At 40.8% G+C, this 25,543-nt stretch overlaps 1 protein-coding gene across 2 annotated transcripts in view; it reads right to left on the reverse strand.

The window, feature by feature from the left end:
* Positions 1–3,270: 3,270 nt before the first annotated feature.
* cacna2d2a (calcium channel, voltage-dependent, alpha 2/delta subunit 2a) overlaps positions 3,271–25,543 on the reverse strand; it is a 181,906-nt gene continuing 159,633 nt past the window's right edge. For both annotated transcript variants that reach the window (XM_080301747.1, XM_026167551.2), the window contains 25 exons: positions 21,558–21,607; positions 18,653–18,742; positions 17,854–17,922; positions 17,204–17,278; positions 17,040–17,114; positions 16,843–16,914; positions 16,613–16,684; positions 16,398–16,459; positions 14,254–14,330; positions 11,202–11,262; positions 10,454–10,551; positions 8,880–8,970; positions 8,720–8,782; positions 8,426–8,529; positions 8,225–8,323; positions 7,940–8,031; positions 7,804–7,851; positions 7,630–7,701; positions 7,386–7,538; positions 6,938–6,990; positions 5,898–5,953; positions 5,530–5,653; positions 5,118–5,227; positions 4,751–4,833; positions 3,271–3,838 (listed from right to left, as the gene is read on the reverse strand). In XM_080301747.1, coding sequence (XP_080157873.1) covers positions 3,716–3,838; positions 4,751–4,833; positions 5,118–5,227; positions 5,530–5,653; positions 5,898–5,953; positions 6,938–6,990; positions 7,386–7,538; positions 7,630–7,701; positions 7,804–7,851; positions 7,940–8,031; positions 8,225–8,323; positions 8,426–8,529; positions 8,720–8,782; positions 8,880–8,970; positions 10,454–10,551; positions 11,202–11,262; positions 14,254–14,330; positions 16,398–16,459; positions 16,613–16,684; positions 16,843–16,914; positions 17,040–17,114; positions 17,204–17,278; positions 17,854–17,922; positions 18,653–18,742; positions 21,558–21,607 — 2,072 coding nt within the window. In that variant the 3' untranslated portion in view covers positions 3,271–3,715. The remainder of the gene's footprint in view (positions 3,839–4,750; positions 4,834–5,117; positions 5,228–5,529; positions 5,654–5,897; positions 5,954–6,937; positions 6,991–7,385; positions 7,539–7,629; positions 7,702–7,803; positions 7,852–7,939; positions 8,032–8,224; positions 8,324–8,425; positions 8,530–8,719; positions 8,783–8,879; positions 8,971–10,453; positions 10,552–11,201; positions 11,263–14,253; positions 14,331–16,397; positions 16,460–16,612; positions 16,685–16,842; positions 16,915–17,039; positions 17,115–17,203; positions 17,279–17,853; positions 17,923–18,652; positions 18,743–21,557; positions 21,608–25,543) is intronic.

Here is a 25,543-nt window from a genome sequence, read left to right on the forward strand (position 1 = left end):
TAAATCTTCCACACATACAAACATTCACACTCACACACGTACGAGGAAGAAAAGAAAAACCAAAAAAAAAAAGAGAAAACATTTTGACATCAGATCTCAAACTTATCAACAGTGCTGTATTCCTATATTTTTTTAAACTTCACTGAAAGTTTGACTGAATTTACTTTTTTTTTTTCTCTCTAAATTGTTGCTGTTATTTTTTTCACACACGTGTCAAACATGGTCACATAGCACCAGACTACAGACTACAGAATCACATACACACGTGTCTTTCCCACATAGACGCACCAACACAAAGGGTCGCAGCGAGGGTCGGTGGAGGGGAAGGGAGACGCTTCGTGAAAACCCGCATTAATCTACTTTAGGGTGATGTTTTAAAGCTGACCCCTCCCTCTCGTCCCCCAAGCTGGTCCAATTATCTATTTATGTTCCCTTTTTTTTTGGCAAAATTAAATTTGTCAAACCACAGAAATCAGACATGTGTGTCCCTTCGGAAGCTATTTTCCATCAGGATGCACACACAGACGTCACTAGATGTCTCTCCCACGACCTTCTGTTTACCAGGCTCGTGATGCTCTGTGGAGACCCACTCCCTGAGCTTGCCTCTGACATCCCGTCCGCTCACGAAAAAATAAATAAAATAAAATAAAAACACCTGGAAGGTGACGTCCTTGGCTTACTTCTTCCTGGTGTTTGACATCTCCCAGCGGGGGATGAGTCAGTGTCATTACATGGTTGCTTATAGGTGTGTGCGTGTGTGTGTGCATAATGTCTGAGTGCAGGTGCACAGAGTGTATTCAGTTTGGGAGTGAGATTGTGTGCGCACACAGTCAGGAAAAGGAGAGTAAGTTGCAGGGGGTACATTTCCACAGGCACGTGTAGCGTTCATTTACAGACAGTGGAAATAGAGAAATACAGACAGAATAGTGGCACAGGACAGAGACAAACAGATGGCAGAAAAGTGAAACTGCATCCAGCATCAGATAGTAACGGGCCACATTGGAAATGCTCATTCTGATTTTCATTGTCTTTAACAGTATGAATTTTGTTTTTCCTCTGATTTGTCCAGAGCTGAGCTGCAGTTACTGTGCCAGCAACATTTGTCACATCAAATAGTACCTACGACTGTACAGAGTGTCTAGTTAAGCTTCAAAATGTCGAGTGAATCATCCCACCTGAGCAATACTACGGCAAGTCTCGGGTGGGATGTGAACATCGAAGGTCAGAGGCTTTTTTTTCTTTGTCTTGTTTTTTTTTTTTAATTTTAAAAACTTCCACCCACTTTCAAGCATTTAATCAAACAGGCATCGATCGATAACTAATCATTCCGAGACGTAAAAATATAAAATCAGAGCTCACTATATTTACTGCATAACACCAAGAAAAAAAAAAAGCCCAGGGGAGGGAAATACTTCAGGATCGATTTGTGTGTGAGAAAGAGGGTTATCTGGGGGTATCGGAGCTCCATACGTGTAACACTAAGGCATTTAGCGAGGTTTTGAAACAGAAAACACTGATGAACTACACATTCTTTCTGCCTCCTCTGCCCCCGTATATTAATATTTAAGCAGTCAACATGGATCTCCTTTTGTTTTCATAAAATCCCCCCCTTTTCTCCACAGCAACACTGGATTTGTTTTTTGTCTGTCGCAACACGCCGAGGAAAAACAGTTACACGGGCACAACTGCCATCCCCCGAGCACTCCACGACTCATTTAAAAAGACATTCCCTTTGAGGGTTTTTAAACTAACGCGCATACATCCACACACAAACACATACGATTCAGGCAGAACTATAGCAGTCAGGTGGCCCTAAAAGAAAGGAAAAGAAAACAACACAAAAAAAAGCTCTATGGCCAGTTAAGTTGCTGTATACTGATAGTGTAGCTCTATACATGGCTTTGTAAAGGAACGGTATAGTAACTCCATATGATGACAGTCAGGTGGCGTTGGAGGAGTACAGCAACAACAGCCAAGAGGGGAAAATACATTAAGCCGAGCCAGTCAGTTCGATGGCTCTGTGTAAAGCTATTTCTTTAGCCAACAGATTCAGTCTTAGGCTCCTGTAGTGTCCAAAGCCTCAAAGACGGCTGCTTTATAAAGGTACTATACAGTAGCTCTACTCTTATACAGCCGGTGCGTTCCAAAACAAAGTGCATCAAGGCACTATGAAACAGAGCGGCTCCTAAACATGGGAGTCTAAAATGACTTTTCACACATGATCAAATGACGGACTGCGATGGATTACAACCACACTACTTACTGCACATGATCACCATATTTAGTGGCCTCTTCTGCACTTTTGTTGGAAATGTTGATAAGCCCCTATCCCCCAGCAGCGAATGGTTTTGAAGTTTGAACAGCATCATTCAAAGGTAATACAAGCACACACCAAAAGAAAAATGATTAGCACCCCCCCCAACCCAAGCACAGATGAGGAAGAAAGGAAGGGACAAAAAAACTGGAACTACTATGGCGGGGAGATTTGAGTGTTTGCTGTGTGACAAAAGTAAAGCACGAATACAAATCGCGGTTAGGAGCGTTAGTCGAGGTTGTTGGAGAAGCCTCATGAGGAGTGGCAGAGGTGAGCTTTTTCATCAGAGGGTGCAGAGATTTTTTTTTCCCCTTTAAACATCAGTCCAAAGCCGAGGTCAGCGTGGTCGATTAATCGTAAAGGAGAATACTACACAACAAGTTCCTGCAGCAACCGAACACTGATTCATATTTTACAATAAAAGCCAGATAGCACTAACCTCAAATAGTAAGTATGAGGAAAAATACTTCAAGAAAATGAGATTACCATCGTGTAATTACATTAATCCCCAGTGGATGTCTTTTAAAAGCATTAATCTGTAATTATGAGTCAGCATTCAGCTGCCGAGTGTCTCCTCTTCCTCTCGAGCTTTATCCTAAATCTAAATCCATTTCATCTTCGTGTTTTGGCTATAAAAATAAGACCACACGAAAGTATATCTCATTTTGGCAAGTAGATATAGCGCATAAACTAATTCTTGTCTTTTTTACACTTAACTTCCTTTTCATGTTAAAACCTAAATATACTGTATGTTTAGAATACTCATCACTTCAGCAGTTTATATGTGACATTTTGTATACTTAACAGTTCTTTTATTTTTCTGCTATTTTTCTTCTATGGTGGCTATTACTGGCTGAATGGTCCACAGCCTCTTACAAGAGGCAAATGACAGAGCGATGAGACTCTGAGATGGAGGAAAGGAGAAGGAGGAGGAGTCCTGCTGTCCCTCTGACAGACAGAGGTGAAGGTGGACACGCAAACTCAGTTCTCCAGTCTGTGGTGGGAGGTCTTTGACGAGGACATCGGCCTGTCCTTTTCACCCTCCCTTGTCTGGATGGAGAAGGTGGTGGGATGGTTGTAGGCTTGACGGGGTGGTTGGGTGGCTTGATATCTCTTTTCTGACATTGCCTCTGATGATCCAAGTGGTCCAGCACCACCCTAGCTCATCTCGCAGATGAAGGTGAGGACGCAAATGTCTCTGTTTTCACAAAGCAACACAGACCAAAGCAAGCTGGGTAGCGCAGCGCTCAGGGCTTCCAACTCACCATGATGGGAAGTCCCATAATTACCTATGACTATACCAAGGTGGAGGGCGAAGGGGCTAGGAGGTGGATGAGGGGGGCTTAGGATGGGACAGAAGCTGAGGAGGGTGAAAAGGAGGACAAGTGCAGGAAAATGAAATTAATGTAGTAGGGAGAGAAGGTGAGGACTGACAGCTGGATAAAGCAGAAGCAGCTGAATGAGCAGTAAAGTGTAGAGGGATGGGCGGAAGGAGTGACCTCGCCCGCAGTCCGACGTGTTCTCCTGCAAAACCACAGAAAGGAAGCTTGAGTTATAAACTGAGTTTATATGAAAGTTCTTCCACCATCAAATAAACACTTACATTCAATAATCGCTCTCTGGTAACACTTTTATCTTACCTTCTATCTGCATCGAGCTCTATATTGCCAACAGAGTCTGAACAAAGTCATTTTCATTTAGTTGACTATACAGTGCTGTGAAAATGTAATCGCCCCCTTCCTCAGTTTTTAGTGTCGTTGAAGTGTTTTTGTATTTGCCACAGTTCATCAAACAAATTTTAGTATTAGATAAAAACTATTTTATTAAATGAAGATTTCATTTATTAAGGGATAAAGGCTATCCATACCTACCTCGCCTGATGTGAAAAAGTAATTCCTCCCTAAACCTAATAACTGGTTGTGCCACCTTTGGCAGCAAGAACTGCAATAGAGCGTGAGCGAGTTGTAAATCTTTAAAAGTGTACACACAATTTTTGGTAGTTTTGCCTCAGTACACTTAATGCAACAAATTTCACAAAATCCCTTGAATTAAAGCATCTTGATTGTTTGATTTTTGAAATCCACTGCTGTGGTGTACAGAGGCAAATCTACAAAAACTGGGTCTTTATCCAGCAAATAATGGGCCTAACGGCATATAATTACCAGGTCAATACTTGATCTCAGAATAAAAATAGGATATTTTTTTGTGTTACATAATGAACCAACTGTTACCAGCTGCATTAGAAAATCAGAGAAAGCTCAAAACCCCAGCTGGAGCCAACTGAACATAGCGATAGGATTTTAGCTATGCTCTGGTGACAAATTTTAAACATAGTATATTTAACTAGCAAGCACCAGGATTCAATGCTAAATAATGTTTTTGTTTTTCTTCACAGTAAGGTGGATATTCATGTGTTGTGTTATCTGAAAATCTTACAGCGATGTTACTGTCGAAGCAGGTGGAGGGTCCTTTTCGATAGCGTGCCTCAGGCGGTTCTTTACATGGATCCTCCTCCTTGACTGAAAATTGACTCCATTAAGGAAAATGAAACTCCTTTGTATTTCTTTTTCTTTCTTCTGTGCAATTTTTCATTATCCGCCTGAGCACCAATTCCTCATGCAGCCCTACACATGTAAATGACTGGCTATAATTCATGCCATCAATCTTAAAAATAGCCTTAAAATGAATGTGAAATGTTCGCGTTTCCACAGGTATGGTGATGAGGAGAGAAAATCTAGAGATGACAGAGTGTTTCTTCTCCAGTGCCAGCTGGTGTACAATGTGAAGGGAAAAAAAAGGATACACTCCTTCTCCTCCTGGGATAGCTTCTCTATCTCGCAGGTGTTGCATGGCATCTTTTCTGCTACCACAAACAGCAAGTTGGTGTTGTTTATCCTCTTGGCATGAATCAGCCTGCAGAGAGAGACAGCTCTGTCAACAACCCCCCTCTGCTCACTTACATCACAGACTCATTTGCTAATGGATGAGCGAGATTCATGAGACAGTCTTATAAGGCTCATTTAGCCAATGATACGACGATTTCATTAGAGCTGATATGGGTTAATCATCAGCAGAGTTTATTAACTCCAACAGAAAGATGAATCTGTCTCACTAACTGCGTCGCTGTCACACCGCGATTCTTCATGCTACTTGTCTAAGCATATGCATGTCTGATTATGTGTGAGTGTTAAAAGTACTACGTCACGCATACAGACCTGGAGCAGTTGCCACAGTCCTGCAGTATGTAGTAGGAACTGCTGAGATTACTAAAGAAGTACTGGGTCTGGATCATTACACAGCTTCTCTCTTTAGAGTCGATTCCTTCGGCATCCACCTCATCTGCATAAAAAAAAAGAAAAAAAAAAGAGATGATTATCTCTTTAACTCATTTCTCAGATCTTATTTTCAGCTTAATGCCCAAAGATGTATGTCATGTGTAATTTTTTCACTACATTTGGATTTAAGGTTTATTTGCTGTTGGCTTAAAGCTCCAAATAGATTTGATCAAAATCTACTTTTAGCACTTTTAAACCTTTTTTCCAATATTGTATAAAAATGGTATCGTATAAAACATGTCACCCACCTGTGACAAACCAACTGTGGTATGCCAGTCCATATATGAACTGTTGGAATAAAGACCTGAGGAGACAGGATTTGTTTTTAATTCAACTTGTGGACAAAAAAATGTAACATTGTGCAATGATTAAAATCATGAGTCAAGCTTTTTTGTTAGCAGGAATACTGCACATGCAGCAGTCCAGGTAATGAGTATGGCAGGCCGTAAAACTTTACAAAACGAGTCACAATTACCTGACCACAGAAATAACTATGAAAATGATGGCAGTGCAATACAGTACAGTATAACATGTGATTGAAATGCAGACTTTCAGCTTTAATTCAAGTAATTTAACAAAAATATGTGCAGTAACTGTTCAGGTATTATACACATTGTTTTACATAGTCTCAAATTTTGAGAGGCATAAACTAACATTATTTTAAATATAAGGACTGTTTTAAATGTAGTCATTCAGCCTTTTTTAAGTGTGTGAAAAATACGCTCTGTTGGGCTGAGATCATTGAAGAATATACCATTTCTTTCCTTGAGAAATTCGTGTTTCTGCACTATCCTTCGGGTCATTATCCATTTTCACCCCAAAGCGCTGTCTGATAAGTTGTGCAGCATTTAGCTGAATCTGAGATTGAGAGTGTAGCCCTGTACACGTCACAGCTCATCCTGCTGCTTTAGCAGTCACAGCATCATAAAACACTACTGGCCCAGTTCCAGTGGCAGCCAAATATGTTCATGCCATAATACTGCCTCCACCATGTTTGACAGATGATGTGGCATGCTTTGTTTCCAAGTTAATGTTTGTTTCATCTGTCCAAATCATGGTCTTTGGGTATTTAAAATAACAGTGAAGAGAAGTAAAATATAAATTCAACACTTTGAATTAAATCCAAATATTATGTGAGGAGGGTTCACCTGGCCCAACCTTTTTCTTTCTTTTTTTTGTATTAACAAATTATGGATCTATGAAATAATGCTGGCTAATAACAACAAATATTATCAGTTTGTAATACGTATAACACTTGCTGTATGTTACTATACATTAATAATCTTACCATGCAGCAGCTGATGTCCACCAAGCCAGGTTGGCAAAATCTGCAATAGTGGGCTACAGATACAGAGGGAAATAAAAAACAAAATCAATATTTAAGTTCAATCAAACACCCATTAGGCTACATTCGGGCTGCTTTTGGAATCAAACTATTCCTGCCATTGACGCCATATCCACTGACACCTGTGTGGAGAAAGTCTATAAAGTAAATGGAACCCACTTTAATATAAAAGTGATATCTCTCACTAGTTCACCCTGGAATCTGATATTAGTCCAATTAAACAAAAACTAATTCTTAAAAAGTCAGTAGCTGATCTGATTTTTGCACACAGACTTGCAGTGTGAATGCAGCTATAGTTTCCCCATACGTCCATGCATAGATTAAACTAATTGTCTTCTACTCTGCCTCCTTCATTTCACTCACGGTATCTCTCTTTCAAGTGTTATCTTACCACGAACACTCCTCTGGGTGCAGCTCCGGCTTCGCTGTTGGGCATCCGTTCACAAACAGACTGGTAATCAAATGATTGTTTGCTGTTGTAGAAAGAATTGTTGTAGAGCGCGTACATCAAGTAGGGGTCAACATCACTGAAGAACATGCCCACCTGTGGGGGTAAAAAACACGAGGGCAAGCTCAGTGTAAAGCTAAGCGCGAGGCTACGATCAGCGGAAGAACGAATTCTTTTTTAATAAAACCTTGTTCCAGTCGTCCTTCTGATTGGACATGATTAGGAATCCGCCGTCATCTACTAAATAACACAGCAGATCCTGCGGACAGACACAGAAACGCACTGCTAACTGGAAGTACAGAGATAAGCTGGGGAGTGCTCAGATTCAGAAGGTCCAGTTAAAATTTGCATCAATACTTACATCACTGTTGGCTTCACAGTCCATTTCACAGCCCCTGTTTGGTCCACACTGTCACAGACAAGGAAAAAAAACAGTGTTAGCCAAATTAAAAAAGATTTATATATTACGTATATTATATTAAACATATGTATTTTACCGTATTTGAGCCTTGTCGGCTGTCTGTATGGTTGCTGGCAAGAATCTTAAACTTATCCGTCCAGGCTTCGAGGTCTAGCTTCACTCCGACAACTGAGGAAAGAAAGTTTAAAAGCTCACAGAAGAAAACGACAGGTGTGTAAAAAGAATAGATATATGCAGGGCAGAGACATGCCAACACAAAGTGACAAAATAACAAACTCAGACGTGTAATTATCTCGCTCCGAAAGCTTTTCTCTATCATTATATCTCAACAATTTGTTTCCTCTTTCAGAAGAGTACCCACCTGCAGGTTTGATGGTCTTCCCTCCTATTGTCATCTCCAAAGCTGTGCTGACCAGAATACCTACGGTGTCATTTTCTGGGTTCAGCTGCTCGTCCCTGGCTACAAAAAAGGGAAAACGAGCCAAGAGAGCGAGGTTAGAAACAAACAGCCTTTTCTATTACGAGGCGAGTTATATAACTCAAGACTAAGAGCATCATTCACCTGTTCGATAAGGCGCTCGGAAGATGTAACCCTTGTTGTCGAGGCTGCGGCGGTAATAGGTGGCATTAAACGGCTCAGGGTCTTCCTCCCAGGTTTCTGCAGCCCTAAGGTTTAAAACGAGAGATACCAGAGCTGTAATTGTCTCTCACGTATACGCTGCCTGCTTTGCCTATCCCACATGTTTTTTGAAACTTAACAGCATACCACTTCAAAAGAGAACAAAGAGAAAAATGTATCAGAACTACAAAGCAGCTGGAGTCCAGACACATGGGCCTCGATGAAGAGTGCACTCACTTGTTTGGAAACACTCTCGTTATACCTCCATCTGTTGCAGCAAACACAGCCAGGAAGCCGTATCTAAATGTCAGGTGGAAGCAAAGACAGAAAGGGGCTTCAAATCAATATCCAAAAATCTTAAAATGCACTTCCCTCAATACTGGCTGGTCACACTCACGTGTTCAAATCTTTATTCTTCCACACTTTCTCGACCAACTGTCTGATGATGCCCGTGTCCAGAATGAGGTTGTGAAGGAGCAAATTGTCACCTGGCATAAGAGAGATTAGAGAGTTTAATCCACATTAGGGGTGCTGCCATATAGCAGCTGATGATAGTCGTTATATTCAAAAAATGAAATATAGAGATTGTGTTAACACCACGGTAGTAATCCAGGACTGGTAACTCTGATTGACAGTGATGGTGTTTGAGGTGACACTGCATTAATAGCAGATGTCAGGTATTCTGGATCATTAGTTCAGCAGTTCTTCTACATTTAAAACCCGATGAAAAAGCGTATTTTATGGTTCTTGAAAAGAAGAAAAAACAACAACAATTTGGGCATATTTGACAGCTGCACTGAGGCGACACATGGTCTATATCAGATGCCCAATGTGGAACGTGTGGACCAAATCCCGATTTTAACTCTTTCCTCCTTGAAAGCCTACTAGGACTAACCCTTAGCACAAACAGGAAGCCCTCAGATAAGGGTTAAAATCAGATATGGGTAGCAAGACATTCGCTTACTTCGATTACACAAACATTATGTATGAGTAGGTAATGGATAATAGGCACCACTAGGCAGCTCATTGTCCTTCTCCTGAAAACACTTGCAGCACATTTTGTGGTACATTTGAAAGAAAGGCAGGTCAGAGTGAGGTCAGAGGTCAAACATAAGATGATTTGGATGCAAACTGAAATGTGATATATAATTCCCTATTTACCTATATGCTGTCAATACAAACAACCACAGGTAGAAACAAATATTTAAATAGCTCTATATATTGTTATTAACACTTTGGCCTTTTTGACCTTGAACACCAGGTCAAAGATCAAATGTGATATATTTTTAATTGTGGTACTTTTTATATGTCGATAATGCACACCACACCTTTAAATAGGCTTTTGGTCAAAAAATCATTAAGTCGACTTTGAAGACTTTAGTGGATGTAAACAGAATTATGCTGGATTTTTTAACATGACCGCACTCTGCACCGCTACAAACTTCTATCAGAATTCATTCAAAACTTTTCCGGCCATCGTATTTACAAACACAAAGACTGCCAAAATCATAACCTCCTTGGCAAACAAAACAAAACAACCTAACAACTTTCTTCTACTGAGCTGCTGTGGTTATTACTAAATATTTCTCACCGAAAGCTTAATATTGCATTTGTTACGTACTATTTACAGCTGTGAATTAATACACATTTTCATCATTGGAGGATTTGCGACAGCAGGATAAAGCATGTGGGATTATCTCGAAATAAACTGTGCTCGTCACAAGAAAGAAACATGTCATCAGGTGCAGAAGTGAGGCTTGCTGATGCTTTTTAACTGTATCTAGGCAACAGGCAATAGGTTATATCAGATTCTGGCTACGAAGAAAATACCTATTAGTTGGATCACTGCTGTTTATTTTGCCTTTTTATGGGATATGTTTACAGAACATCACTAGACGAGCTCATGGTGAATTATTTAATGTAGAACAAACTGTGACTTTACTGTGTGGGTGAAAAGAAAATGAAACTCACATTGTTTGGAGTCTGGTGTCACCTTCTCCATTAGAGCAATGAAGTTGAGCAGGAACTCAGTGTTGTTGTTGGACAGTTCCAGATCATTGCAGTACTCCCTGAGGAGGAGACGCAGTGTTTTAATTCAAAGAGAAGGCAAAAATAGAGCTCGTTACTCTTATTCTGCCTCACTTGCTCCTCATAGATGGACACACAATGGAGATGAAGATGCACAAACCCATACACACATTACTTGATGCTATTGTGTGCCGCATGCACATGGCAAAGCTTTAATGTGCTATAGTGGTGTCAGTCAAAACAAAAGGTGGACTTGTACTGCAATACCGAGCATATTATAGGCTGTATGCACATGCAGATGATATTTTTTGCCCAATAGCTTCAGTAATCCTTACAATACATTGTGCAAATGCATTAATAATGCTTAATTTGTGTAAAACATGCAGCACCACAGTAGCAGCAGGCAAGAAGGGTTGATGTGTCTTCAGTGGTCTCGTGTAATGAGTGTAACTTGGGGAATACAATTTATGAATAATATATGAAAAAAAAATCAAAACCAGATGAATTTTATTCCTCATAAATGTAATTTTTGTCAAATGAACTTTTAACTATGAGTAAACACACCACTCAAAATGTAAAATCAAACCATACAAGAAACTTTGAAATACGAGGTGGAAAGAAAACAGGATGCAAAGACGGCACCGAAAACCGATGACCATTAACGACAGGCAGCAATCACAGACAAGGCTACCTGGGAGCAATGAATACATGTCCTTCAGACTCAAAAGTGTTTGGCAGCAGTGACTCAAAATCTGCAACAGAAAGGGGAAGATTATCCAGGAAGAGCAGTGGGCAGAGCAGTGGGGAGTTGTGGATAAACAGCAGCTGTTCTTCAGAGGTGCGGGGACGCAGAAGGGAGTTTACCATAGCAACACTGAGGTATCATGGGAACACTAGCGTTAGCCAATATGGTGCCTAAAAAGGAACCTGACTCAATGGAAGACCGTTTTACTTTCAGAAGCACTCACACTTTTGGTTTCTGGTTTGTTATTTTGCCGGCAAACATTTTCTGATTGTGTCGGGTTTCAATCTAACATATTTGGGATGTCGGAGAACTGACTTGATTTGTCAGGAAGTGAGTTCTCAGACAGGTTATCCACGGTGAGTGCTTTTAGATCAGGCAGGCATCAACATGGCCAACTATTGCAGGGGGGGTGGGTGAAGGTCCTGATGGAAGTGGTCACCCCTCAGACTGGCAGGAGAGAGGACTCGGAGAGACACATAATCAGAGGAAATGCATTGCATTGTGAAGGGCATGTCAAAAGGGCAACTTCAGTGAATCTATCACAGACAAAACAGAACACAAATATCAACCAGCAGGTGAGTCTGCGATGAATCCGACATGTCATTTTCTCATTAAGTCGTGACCTGCAACTGTGTCCAGAAGAGGAATTAAATATTCATTTGAAGAGCTAAAATAGAGTGCCCAGGTAGTTTTCCGCCCACAATGCCATGCACATCCGGGGTCAGCTTTATTGAGGAAGCGTTGGGCCGTGCACCTGGCAGTCTGAGGGGTGAGGAGGGAGGGAGACAAGCTGATGGAGATAGGGGGTACAGAGGGACGACATAGAAGTGAGGTGCCATGCCGACTGGCACCCTGACACCTGACAATATGGGAGGACCTGAGAGGGCAGGACACAGCTCAGACTGTAGGTCTGCAGTCTGCAAGCTGCAATGCTCCCAGTCATGAGATACTGCTGCAGCTAACAAACAGTGTATTTATATATAGATGCCTTTAAAAAAATCATGACTTCAACATATCCCTATTATACTGTAAAAAATGCCATCACTATCAATAGCTGATATATTATTATAGCTAGTAACTTGCACAGACTTACATTGAATAATTACAGATCTTTTAGTAGGGCTCGATGTGCCCAAATAACAATAGATATTCCACAAAATGTATACATATTTATTTATTTAATTAAATATCTATCAATACCTGAGTCTTAGTGTTAGACTTACTTAAGACGTTTATAAACTACACTGTAAGAAAAATACGGAAAGAGAAGAAGAAGAGAGCCAAAGAGAAATGGGGAAGGTGAGGAAGAGAAAAATGAGGGAAAGAGAGAAATGTAGTCAAAGCAAATGAAGTGGAAGAGAGAGGCAGAGGAAAGAAGGTAGACAACGTGTTTGGAGCTATCTACAAAAGGAAAAGGACTGAGGTGCAGGGAGCAAAAGACAAGTTTTAACAGAAAACATGAATATCTGTCTTCCTCGGGTACAGCTGTTTGTTTAATTATTTATTTATTTCTGATTCTGGAGCAGTGGATATGAGAGAAGGTGGTCGAGGTTGGGGACTGGAGGAGCCACTGTGAGAGATGTGGGATCTGAGCTGCAGCAAGAGAGTGAGAAGGAAGAGGAGGAAGGAGGGATTAGAGGAGAAAGTGGAGGAGAAAAAAAGAGGGAAAGGGGAGGAAATCCTGAAGGCAAGACGGGCAGGAACAGAGGCAAGCAGGCTAGGATGGGTGAGGGAAGGGAGGGGGGGGGGGGGGGGGGTCAGCGGGAGAAGGTTTAGGATGAGAGGTGTAGGAAAGGGGAGGAAGCGGTAGGGAGTAGGAAGTAGAGGTAGGGAACGTGGACCAATATGGAGTATACTTGCCCTTGGTGTATGACACTGTGTGGATCCATCAGAGAAGGAGTGAGCAAGAAAAGAAACAGGGGATCGGGTGGGAAGGGAGGATCACAGACAATATTTTATTCAATTACTGTTTGAATAAAAATATTGTTTTCTTGAAAAAAAGAAACCAATTAAAGTCAAACAAGACAAGAGAGAAAAAAGAAATGAAGAGCAAACAACTTATTTGCAAGAGCAAACGAGGAAACGGAAACCAACGGAAGAAAGGAAAAACAAAACCAAACATGACAATCTAGGAAAAGAAAAAAACAGCAAAGACAAACCAGTAATTATGAGAGATAACCATGGGGAAAAAAATCAAATGCACCAGGAAAAGAGGGAAGTAATGGGGTCTGGACAAAGAAAGAATGAGAGAGACAACACGTGTCCCCATTCAGACCCACAAAAAACCCAAACTCCCACAGTTGACAAGCCAGTATCCCAGGCCATGTGGGAGTTTATCAGTCGAATGATTCCAAAGCCGAGAAACATCTCACACAGTCTAACAAAAAAATGAAATCAAATCAAAAATAACACACATAACACAAGGAAAAGTTCCCAAAATTATTTTTAAAAAATCATCATAAGGAGTGAAAAGCATGCATGTTTTCACAGTTATCCATAACATCAAATACTTTGAACACAGACGCTTCAGAATCATTACTTGGTGGAAGAAGAGGCGAGAGCATTTGGCAAAAAAAATAATAGCACAAAGGTCACCATTATTTTCACCTGAGTAACACAGTAAGACCACAGCTTTCACCTTTCTGTTAGTTCAGTTGTTTTTTTTCTTCAGCCAGTGTGAAGAAAAAACATCACCGTTTTTACAGCACAGCATGAAGACAGGAGGGAACGGGGGCAGAAGAGGAGTCGGGGGGACTCAGGAATGATCCTGCCTATCAGAGAGCATAGATAGAGCGAAGACAAGGAGTGAAGGAGAGGGGGAGGGGGGGGACTGGGCAGGTGCCTCCGCTCGGACACTCTCTATGATGATGTTGAAGACCCGGGACAGAGGACTGAACCAGAGCGTAAAGGTCATATTGGGCGGAGAGCAGAGAGGCAAGAGAGACAGAGTAGTAGAGACAGAGAGTGAAGGATGTTGGGTATACCCAAGAGTACTTACACTGCACCTGGAGGATCTGGTCACTTAGATTGGCCTTGATGTGGTTCTCACTATATGTAGGCAGTACCAACCCTAGACTGAGGTGAAAAGATCCAAAAAAACAGGAACACTTAATGCAAGATTATGTTAAAAGCCACAAATACACAAAATACATATGTGCTTTACTGCACGCCTAGTTTGCTTTTGCTTATTTTCTGTTCTCAAAAAAATCAAGTCTGTGCATATGCAAGAGGAAACCACTCAGTTCAGAAAAGGATTTTTAAGGCTGATACAAGTATTTGGTGATTTAATTTTCCAATATTCTGATACATTGGCCGACATTTTTTTTTAAGACACACAAAATTTAAAAAGATAAAAAAATCCTAGCATCTTTTACCTGCATCTAGTAATTTAACGATCAGCATTTATAGCTAATATTGATGATAATATCGGCCTGCCAATAAATTGATAAGGCTCTAATGCTCAAACAGACAGCTCTTTGTACTGTCAAATACACAACTCTAGGTTTCAGTAAAACAGCGCCATCTGCTGTGTTCAACCCTTCTGTTAGAGAGGGGTAGCCAATCGAAAGAAAGGAGCGGAAAGAGCTCAAATGACTTGTTTCAGACAGTGGATGGGGCTGTTAAAGGTAAATAAGGATTATTTGGAACTTTGAATCATCCAAAGCTAGTTTGGTGTAGTCCATGATTAAAAATATAGAGTTGGAAACCAGCATCACAATCAAATTCACGTATTGGCTGGAAACTGTGAGTTTGCTGTATTTCTTCTTGAGTTAAAGTGAGGCAGCTAATGGGAGTTTTGACACTATAGATTGTTGGCAATGATAACAATTACCATTAAAACTGTGGCCAACCTTCTTTAGGGAAAATCACTAGTTTAGCTGATGAAGATCCACTATATTCACCAGCCACTTGCTTTCTTTGTTTACTGTTTATTTGAATTCCCCTTAATCTATAAAAAAGATGGAACAGTCCTTCCTGGGCTCCACATAAATAATAATTACATTACAATATAAAATCTCACATAATCAAATAAGATAATAAAATCCAAGGCATAAAAAAGAAAAACAATAAATAAAGAACAATTAAACTAATAATAATCATATCGCCAAGTACCCCTGCATTGTATGAAATGCTAATGAAACAAGAAATACAGGAAGCATTTGTCTGCTGAGTGGCTCTGAGCAGTTTGTGTACAATCAGTTCATCAAAGCTTTTTCTCTGGGAAACAGCTGCCATCTGAAGCTACAAATGACGCAGGTAAACGCAGTAAGAGTGACCCTAAACAATAAAGATGGAAAAAATAGAAAACACCTCAGAGAGCCTGATTTTTATCCAATACTAGTGAGGCCACTGTGAAAGTACGTCACTTTTACCCTGCAATACATCACCATTAAGACATAATAGGTCATAAATTGTACAAACAGTCATCGCCGAAAGCAGAATTTAAACGGGACAGAGATGTCCCATTTCTTGATCTTTGTTGCCACGCAAGCCTAAAATAGAAGTCTTCACAGATATAATAGGAAGAGATTAAAACTCAAACAGAAAAAAAATTCTATGAGCCTTGAACTGCACAATGTAGGATACACTACTGTGCAGAGCTTTGGATGTCGGTTTATTTGAGTTTCACACAGATTCTTAAATACACTGGAATAACCATTTGAGTTGGATATTAATAGGACTGTGCAGCGAGAGCCTCATATGCACTCTGCCAGGACTAGGCACGCAGCCAGCAGACGTAATAAAAAACACAAATCAGGCATTTGTAGGACTACCGAATGTCATAAACTGTAATTTGCAGAGTGTTGCCTAGAGGAAATGTCATTATGATACAACTTCAAATGTTCAACCGAGTTTTGAGATGAGTAAACTAAGCAGTTAATTTACGCTACTCCTCAGAAATGTTAGCAAAGATAGAAAAAGAAGTGGCTTTTTAATTTTCAGTCAAATTCATTAGCGAGCCGCCATTAATTCAGGGAAGCCACTGTTCACAAACATTCATAGGCAGAAGCTGTCAAGCAGATATCTGAGACTTGTGACTCAACAATTTAAAGTGTAAAATCTGGACTTCACTCACAGGTTCAAGTTGCGCCATCTTTTTCTCTGACGGTCAGGTGATGCATGTTTGCATTTCCAACCTACCTGTAATCTGTACCCTCCACAGGGGTCCACGTGTACGTCCGCACGGCCTCGTCGATGTACCTCTGTTGGCAACCACAAAAAGGTAACCTTCACACCTCCTCCCATAATCGGAGAGTAACAACAGACACTAAACATACCGAGCGCTTCAAATTCATTACAACACCAGTAAGGTGCTACTTCGGATCATGATTGAGTTTCATATATTGATGACTTGCCTCATCAACTGATTTAATGAGCGTCTTGATTTTCCTTTGCCCTGATTTGCCATCAATCATCTGTCGGCGGATCTGAAAGGCAAGCGAAACACAGAGGCTGTGGCGTGAGTGTTCATAATGAAAGACAAAAATGGTTGAAAACAAGTGACAGTTAAAAGGTTAAATGTAACACAAATTGCATGAGACACAGGTGGTGACAGTCATGATATTGCACGGGAATAGTTCTGCACCTCCTCTTTGTTGCTGTCTTGCAGTTCTGCATCCAAAAAGTCCAGAGTGACGGGCTCCCTGAAGTTAATGATCTGCACAGAGAGACAAAGCAGTGGAAGATGGAGGAGGAGGCTGAACGTCAGTCAGCAGGAATAATGTCCAGAATTTTACATTGACAACTCTTTAGATGCACAGAAGTGTTAATAACTGGGTCTACCTTAGGCCGAAGGTTGGGATGCAGCAGTACATAACCATTTGGATCGATGGCAAAGGTATAGCCATTAGCTCCAAGCTGCACAGCACAAAAGGGAATTTTGAAATTATTAAAAAACCACACATATCTGAAAGTAACACAAGAGACATCTTCAGCGACATGCTCACTCTGTATGTAGGTGTCTTCTTTTTGATTTCGTTGATTGCAATGTCTACTCCCATGACTCCAAGGATGAGCTGGTTCTGTATGCAGAAGACATAAAGCAATTATAAGCATTTTATCCACAGCCGCCGCTAGTATCAGAGAATCAAACGGGGCTGGTGGCTGTGCCGTGAGCGTGCTAAGAACATCTCTATGCCATCTCTGACTTATCACTTTGTGCGCAATCTGATTAGCACATATTTTCACAGTCTATCTTAAACTGAGTCGGTTTGCTGCTTTAAGCCTTTGTGATAAGCTCAGAGTAAATACTTTGGTCATGGATACTGAAAGCTGGATGCATCTATGGATGTTAGTAGATAGTACAGATGAGTTGCTGTGATGTCTGTCGTCACCTCAGGGGGGAGGTGTTGCATAGAAGAGCAGCTGGGCGGACACCGTTACAAATGATTGATGATGGTCAACAACAAGAAATAAAACCTCAAATCCTTCTGCTCCTCCAACTTGTGTCTGTTTTTAGTAACTTTACAGCCCTACCTGCCTGGATAGATGTAAAAAAAAACCCAACCCAAAACATTATATTTACTAAATAATAATGATAAAGTGCAAAAGCACAGCTATTTTAAGGTCACATGCTATGTTGCAGTGTTGCTTTTACCCGAGAGCTTGCAGTATCAGCAGTGAGGTTGAAGACCGGCATTGTGCCGGTGATGACAAGGCCCAAACCCTAATAAAACACATTAGAAATCAAATTAATTGTATCCTTAAAGCACATGCCCAGATATAGATGACAACAAAAATATGAAGAACACTGTTTACCAGGGGCAAATGCAAGAGGTGGCCAGATGGGTGACTAATCCCACCATAAACCAAGGTATGGACACCCCACATAGACGACGTCATAGCCCCCTTTTTTTGTTTGTTTTGCAAAATTCCATTTCTTTCTCGCTGTTGTTGCCACATGAATTCTTTTAACGGCAAACTCATGTTTTCAGGAACATGAGTCCTGAGTTCCAACATATCTCGAACGCACCGTGTTTCTACATACCAGTCATGCCCGATTTAGTAAATGATAAGACCTCCCACCCCCAACAGGTTGCGGCAGATGGCTGGTCTTCCCAGAGAAAACTTCTGTCAGAGGTTTCTTCCTGTGAAAAACTGGACTTTTTCTTTCCCCCTGTCGCCAAGTGCTTGCTCATAGGCGGTTAAATGCTGTGATTTGATGCTATATAAATAAAACTACCGGTACAGTGAAATGGAATTGAATAAAAGTGTTCTGACGATTTACAGCGATTTGCAAAAAATAAACCACTTTATATGCCAGCCAATGAAAGTACCCCCTGCTTTAAAAATAGTATGACTTCACCACTGCTTTGTACTGTCAGTGTATCAACTCCTAGCCTATACGTGCACAGGATATGCTTATAAATTCATTATGATTATAAATTCTTGCTTACCAGTGCATCCTGGTAGACGTTTGTCCACTGCACCTGCTTGGCTTTAGTCCCGGCGAGCACCATCGGACGGCCCAGGACATCCAGGTACTCCTGCACCAGCAAAACCACAAATGCTAGTACGACTGCCTACAGTATTCACACATAATCAAACAGCCATTTATAGTGCGTGTCATGTACTGCCATTAAAGCAGAGAACTTGAAGAGCCTTCCGACGTTCATCTGTCATAAAACTACAAGACCCTGACCGGCCTCGTCTCTATCACCACATAAAGCAGCGGGCCACCAGCAGCAGCCGTGTCCCGGTCCTGCCGCGCCATAAAGCCTCCAGTCCTGAGCCGCTCAAGGCCGTTTTTCATCATTATGAAGGAGCTATTAAAAACACATTAAGGGTGTCAATGGCACGACGTGCAACCACGCCATTTTCCCAGAGGCTTTCCTGTCAATGCTAGGAATGTGATAGCGTCCCACAGCAATTGTGAATAGAGGTGAGGGGTTAAGTCTACTAGTAATACATCATATTCATTATTTTCTTTTTGCCGTCTGAAGCCACCTCAAACAAAAACTGGGATGTCTTTTTTGAAAACAACTGATTGATCTGTGTCTGTTAGGAGATGCTTAACTGGTTAAAAAGTCACCTTATGACAGAGGAAAGAAATGGATGCCAGAAATATAATCTCACAGAGACCAGAAGAAGAAGGCAAAACTGTTGTATAATTAAAACTAACTGTATACTTCTGCCATAATAGCTTCTTTTTTCCTGAGTATCCTACTCAGCAGTCAGTGAGCCATAAAGTCATGTATCACCACAATATAATTAAGTGTAACAGGATCAGCAAAAAGCAAACAAAAAAAAAACCCAGCAGGTCATCTGGGTTAAATGTTAATTTAACAGTTTGCACATAACGACAAATTTCCATCCCTTCAGCAGCGAAAGGGGAAATGATATTGCAAAGGTCTGACCCCTGACACCATCTACCCTTGAAACACAAAAGGCGTGACCTGTATAAGCATGCAGCTACTTCAGTATCGTGATTTTGACCAGTTGTTTTCCAGCGTCTGAACAGTAAGGTGCTGACAAGCGTAACCTATTCTATTATTAGCTCAATAAAAGTCCGGTTTAATGCGCCACAGGGAGATATTCCATCAGGACAGTGACAGCCAGACCTCTTCACAGGATAGAGAGGGGGAATTTTCTGCCCGGCTACAACAATCTGGGAAACATAAAAAGTCAGCAACTGGAGATATCTGGTCCCCCCCCACACACACAAATGCAGACAGTGAACTCACCAGTCTGGTCACACAGAAGCCAAACATCCAAACTAATGCCTGCACTGTTATTGTTGCTCCACTGAGATCCCATACAAAGAAGCCAGGATATATAAGTCAAAGTATTTCCAACTATTCATTCATAAAAGTATGACTCAGGATGGTGAGTATAATAATAATTTTTTGCCTTCTGTAGTCCATCTGCTATTTGAATAGTACTATCATATTTAAGCAAGACTACCCGATGAGTGTGTGATACTGAAGGGCAGACGGTGGTTAAATAACATCTGGCCCCAGTGTGTCTTCTGGGCCTGCACAGAAAGCTGTAGTCACCCACCTTCAGAAAACCTATTAGAGTAAGTGGCGGCTCTCAGAATATAAATATGCCAGAGTTAATGGAACAGCTGACAGTCTATTCTAGGGCCTGATCACTCACCGGCACTGGGGGTGGGTGGGAAGCGGAGCATAGGGGAGGAGGGGTTTGGAGCAGCTCCCCCACCACCAAACAATGGAGTCAATTTCTCCAGCTAGAATGAGGTTATCCCGAGGGCCTCTCGAAGCCCAAAGTGCCTTAAGCAAATGTGTATGTGTGCGTGCATGGGGTGGGCAGGGGACGTCTGCGGGCCTTCTACTTTACTTAGCGTTCAGGTATGTTCTCATGGAAAGACCAGATTTGTTATCGGTACATCTAAACTCGTGTCACTTCCAATTTATTGCCATCCAGCTGTGCTTTCTTCTGTTCCTCAGGAACTCTTGAAAGCAAAGCTACAGTGTAATTATCATCAAAGCCAGCATGGCAGAAAAGTAAACTAAGTTCTTCATTTAAAATATCGTTTTGTGGACTTTTGAGTCCATGAAAGGATTCGGAGAGTCAGTAGCAGAATTATATAATTAACCTACAAAATAATCAGGTGAAGTTCTGAGCGAAAATATGCATCTAAATTAAAGTAAAGCTAAAGTACAGATCTTTCTGGAAATCTGCATGTATAAACATTTGCATCCCTTTGCTGTGGCAGATTGTCTTCTTCTTCTGTACAGGTGGATCAGCAAAAGCCATTTGATCAAATTTACGAATCAAATTTTAGGGTAGGATATCTTACACGGAGCTAGATTGGTTCCTTTCATCTGGTAGGATGTTTTTAAGCAACGTTCTGAATTTGCGCAGCTTTTTATCTGCCAAATAAACATCTGCTGCTTTAAGCAACTTAAACTCAACAGGCGTGTGACCAGCCACACACGCTAAGGCTAGTGGTCAAATTATAGGATAAGAATGACTTTCATTGTTAACGTTTTAGTAGCATTTTTCTTCTAACATCAGAAACAGGATTTCACATTACTGTTTTCTTCTCCTTTCATTTGCTTCCTTTAGAGGACACCACAGCAGATCATCTGCCTCCTTCTTACCCTCTTCCTGACATCCTCTACTGTTGCACCAACCCTCTTCATATTGTCATTCACTACATCCAAGAATTTTCCATGATATTCCTTCAAATTATTACACAAAGATCTTTTGTGCTCCTATTGTCAAAGCTGGTGAAGAATCAACAGCCTGTAGAAGTGGTGCCATTACTAACTTTTAATTTTAAAAGTAGTATTCCCAACACCATTTTGCAGCTAATACAAACTCTTTATATCTTACCTGAGTGTTGATTCTGATGGCTCCAATAGATGGAATTTCAAAGTAGTAACCTGAAGATTAAGAGGAGAGAATTAATGCACTATCTCCACGCCGAGCTTGCATCCAGTCTGCTTCATGGAGCAGCCCGTGTCATACATATATTTTCAAAAATTAAACAGTCACAGTGTGCAGTAAAGTGATCCATTAAAGATTGGAGTCTAATCTCTTCATGTTATGAGGCACACTTAATAACACCATCTTCAGCTGATGATGTTGGGCACTGCAGGCATGGAGGAGCCTGTAGCCACTGACCCTTTCAGACTCGTGGCTGCGTTGCAGGATGTAAATGTGGTGGCTCATTGGGAATGCTGAGCCCAAGGCTCTGCTTCTGCTGATTAGGAATGGAGGAGAATGCCCGACTGGGTCAATAACCACGCTGCTCCTCAAGTTATTAAAGCCATGAATGTTTATACAAAGAGCTGCGAAATGGAGGCAGCATCCCCAGAATGTTAAAAGGTGGAGATAACTTTCATTATTTTGATACATTATGCGGTTTTTTTACTCGCCTGGTCTGCGTTGAAATTTGTCTCCTGTGTCTCATTCATTAGCGCACGTGCTCATCCGTACACATCTCTGCACCCTCAGACTGAGGTTCACATGTGCACACACGCAGGGCACAGCCATTTGTTACTGCTCTGTTAATAACAGCCATTGTCCAAGTGATTTCTGACTGTGTGCCAGGGAAGTGGTTATGGAGCAAAGCACGGCAAGGGGTGAAAAAAGGAAAATGTGTGCAGTGACCAAAATGTAAATCTCCGCTCTGCGCTGCAGGTTCAGTGAAGATTTTCAGTTACGGGCTTTATCAATCATTTATTTTCTTTGACTATAATTCAGTTTTCCTCAAACTCCTTCTTCACATTTAGGAAGTAATTTGGGTCTCTGTTAAACAAATACAGTGCTTGGTGATAACACACTTTTTTATTCCCCTGCCATAAAAAATAAGAACATGTAAATGTTTTAGAAATGTGCCAAAAACTTATTTAAAATGAAAAACAAAACAAAACACTGAATTCAATGAACTGAGTTTGTGTTTTACACACAAATTTGAGCTGGTATACTGGAGTGGTCAGAAATTACTCAAGCACTCAAACTAATTTTTCTGTTCAGGAATCTGAGTAAATAACTGTAATTTGGCATCTTAGTAAAAAATAAATAGTGTGCTCTTCTATTCATTTATTTTAATATTATTATTATTTTGCTTTTTTAAATGGTGAATTTCAAAAATCATGTATTACAACAATAATCCAACAATAATTCGATTTTAACATGTGCTTGTGCATAACGGGGAATTAACAATCACAGAAAAATACAAAAATGATTTTGTTAAATACCAGTAATGTAAATTTAGGGCAGCTGTGACATTTCAAACCTTATGTTTAGTCATGGTCTAATACATGTTTTAAGTACTGGAGTCTAAAGAAATCACATACACTGATTACCAAATACATATCAAGCCTTTCTATTAAAAATAACTTTGATTTCTATAAAAAACAAAAAACTAATCATTGATGTAAACTTAAACACTGCGTGGCCAAAAACATCCACACTAATATTACACTAGAAAACTTTTAGCTTTGATCCTTTTTGATAAATATATGCAGTGTCACAACATTTATTTCTGTCTATAGCTCTTGTATTGATGATGCGAGAGTCAGACCACCGCGTAAAGTCTTCCCCAGCACATTTAAACATTTTCAGTGGACTCTGGTGGCCAATCCATGGGTGAAATTATGTCTCTGTCCCACTTTGACCCTGATGAATCCTGGTTTTGTTCTCCTGGAATATATCCATCAGGGAAGAAAAAGAATCCACTGATGACAAAAACCTGGTTATTCATTATAGTCGTGTAGTTTCGCGATCACAATCATTCGAGACATTTTTCCAGCCGTCCTCACAGATGATGGATCACAGTATCTTTCCAGATTTCAATAATTCACTGAACAGGTCTTAACCCGGTTTTGTAGTTTCAGTAATGCCCTTAGATGTTTTCTTTGCTGATAATGTGAAGCTTCCAAAATGGAATAACATCTTTCCAATGTGCCTTCCAACATATTTAAGTAATGAGAAGTTACTCACTGCATCAGTTCGGGTTTAAATAACCCAAACTGTTGCCAGCCCAAACATATTAACCACTGCAGTAATTATTCAATGGAAGGCTCGTCTTCTCCTGTTTTCTTAGTTAAATCGAGGTGGTGACTTCTTTTGGGCCTGATAGTTTTTACTGTGTAAAGAAGAATGCAATCTCCTGCTCAGAAGAACAGAATAAACAGCTTTCTGATGACATCCAGTTTCCTTAATGCTTTTACTGAGACAAAGTATTTAAACTGAAGTTTACCCAGTAAACCCGTGCACCTAATTTCATGGTGTAATTGATTTTATTTCTCTTGGTGGTGGGCATTATGATTTGTGGAATATTGTACTTCTAACTTTGGATTAAATTCAACACTTTTGTGGGAGTATTAGGATCACCCGCGCGGCATGTGACGTTTGCTGTTTGTATCCTCGACTTCACCTGTTTTTTGGAGATAACTTTCTTTTCTGTTTTGGATTTTGTTACACTGTGTGAGAGCATGCCGAAATGGTCCCATTGTCCTCAGAGTCACAGAGAGGTTGCTTTCTTCTTAGAATGGGATTGCAGCTCAAGTGAGGCAACAACTAGCATCTTCAAGTGCCCTAGTTGTGCATGTTTGTGCTTGTTGGTGTGCATTAATGTGGTTTGTCGAATGTGTGTGTGTGTGTGTGTCATGGGTGAAGGGTTAGGGCCTGGAAGTGTCAGGGAGCTAGCTCTGCTGGAGTGAGATACCAAAGAGTAATAAGTACTGAAGATACGAGAGGACAGCTCCATTGAGGCTTGTGTGTCAACACTATTGTCTTATGCCAGCATAGACTTTAGTAGCATGGTAATCACTACAGTCATGAACAGAGGAGAGCTTGTTGGCACAGAGGCATAATCCTGGACTTTCCCCAGCCTGACAGGGAGATGGCATGGTAATCATCCTGCTACCAGACTCCTCCTGCTAATTAATAACAACTTCTGGGGAGATACTTCTGAAGCACGTGGCTTCACTGGCAATAAGCTAATCGGCACACAACTAAAGGCCACATAAAGGAGCAGTTTCAGATAAATCACAACACTGAGAAACAAAATTAAACAAACCACAACAGGCCAAAAGAGAAGCGGGTTAAAAACATAAGAGTGAGCTCGACAACAACACCAAACTAGGCTGGAGACAAATGAGCTAAGTCAAGATGAGATGCATGAAGACAAAGTAGCTCACAGGAAGACCAGCTGAGTCATGTGGGCTGTCAGACTGAGGGTCAGAGGCAGAGCTGCCTGTTTGCTGGGTTATTTCAGGGCTGCTGATCTCAGCATCATATGCCAGAAGACATTATTTTAAAGCAACTCAACAACAGATGGAAGGCAGTGTCTTAATACCTTATCTTTCTGAAAGCTTTAAACCTGTTTTATTTCAGAGCACAGTGAGCATCACTGATGGGCGTGGTTGGGTTCGGATGTGAAGTCACACTGTCCCGGTGGACACCTTTTATCACTGCTGCAAGGCAACAGGTTAAATCAACAGAATCAACAGGGTCTAAAAAATAAAAGTGACAACGTGTGATTACAAAGTTGCACTGTCATACTGAACTTATAGTCTCCTGGGGCAATGCTCTAGCTCTTAGTGTTTTTGGATTGTTTCAAGTATTTCCCATCAAAACAGTGACGCATTAACTTTAATTCCAATTCTGGGGAAACAATGTTGTTGGAGGGAGTCAAATCTACCAAGATGCTACTGGTTCTGGTAAAAAAAACAAAAAACTCCAGATTTTCAATCTGCTGGGTTTTCAGCTCCTGTGAGCTGAGTTTTTGTTTCCTCAGTCGTCAGTGGATGTTACAGCAGAACTCTGTGTCGACAGTCTGAGACCCAGCAGGAAAAGTTCAAGGTGCA

This window comes from Astatotilapia calliptera, chromosome 5 (genome assembly GCF_964374335.1).
Source record: "Astatotilapia calliptera chromosome 5, fAstCal68.1, whole genome shotgun sequence".
Classification (NCBI taxonomy): Eukaryota; Metazoa; Chordata; class Actinopteri; order Cichliformes; family Cichlidae; genus Astatotilapia; species Astatotilapia calliptera.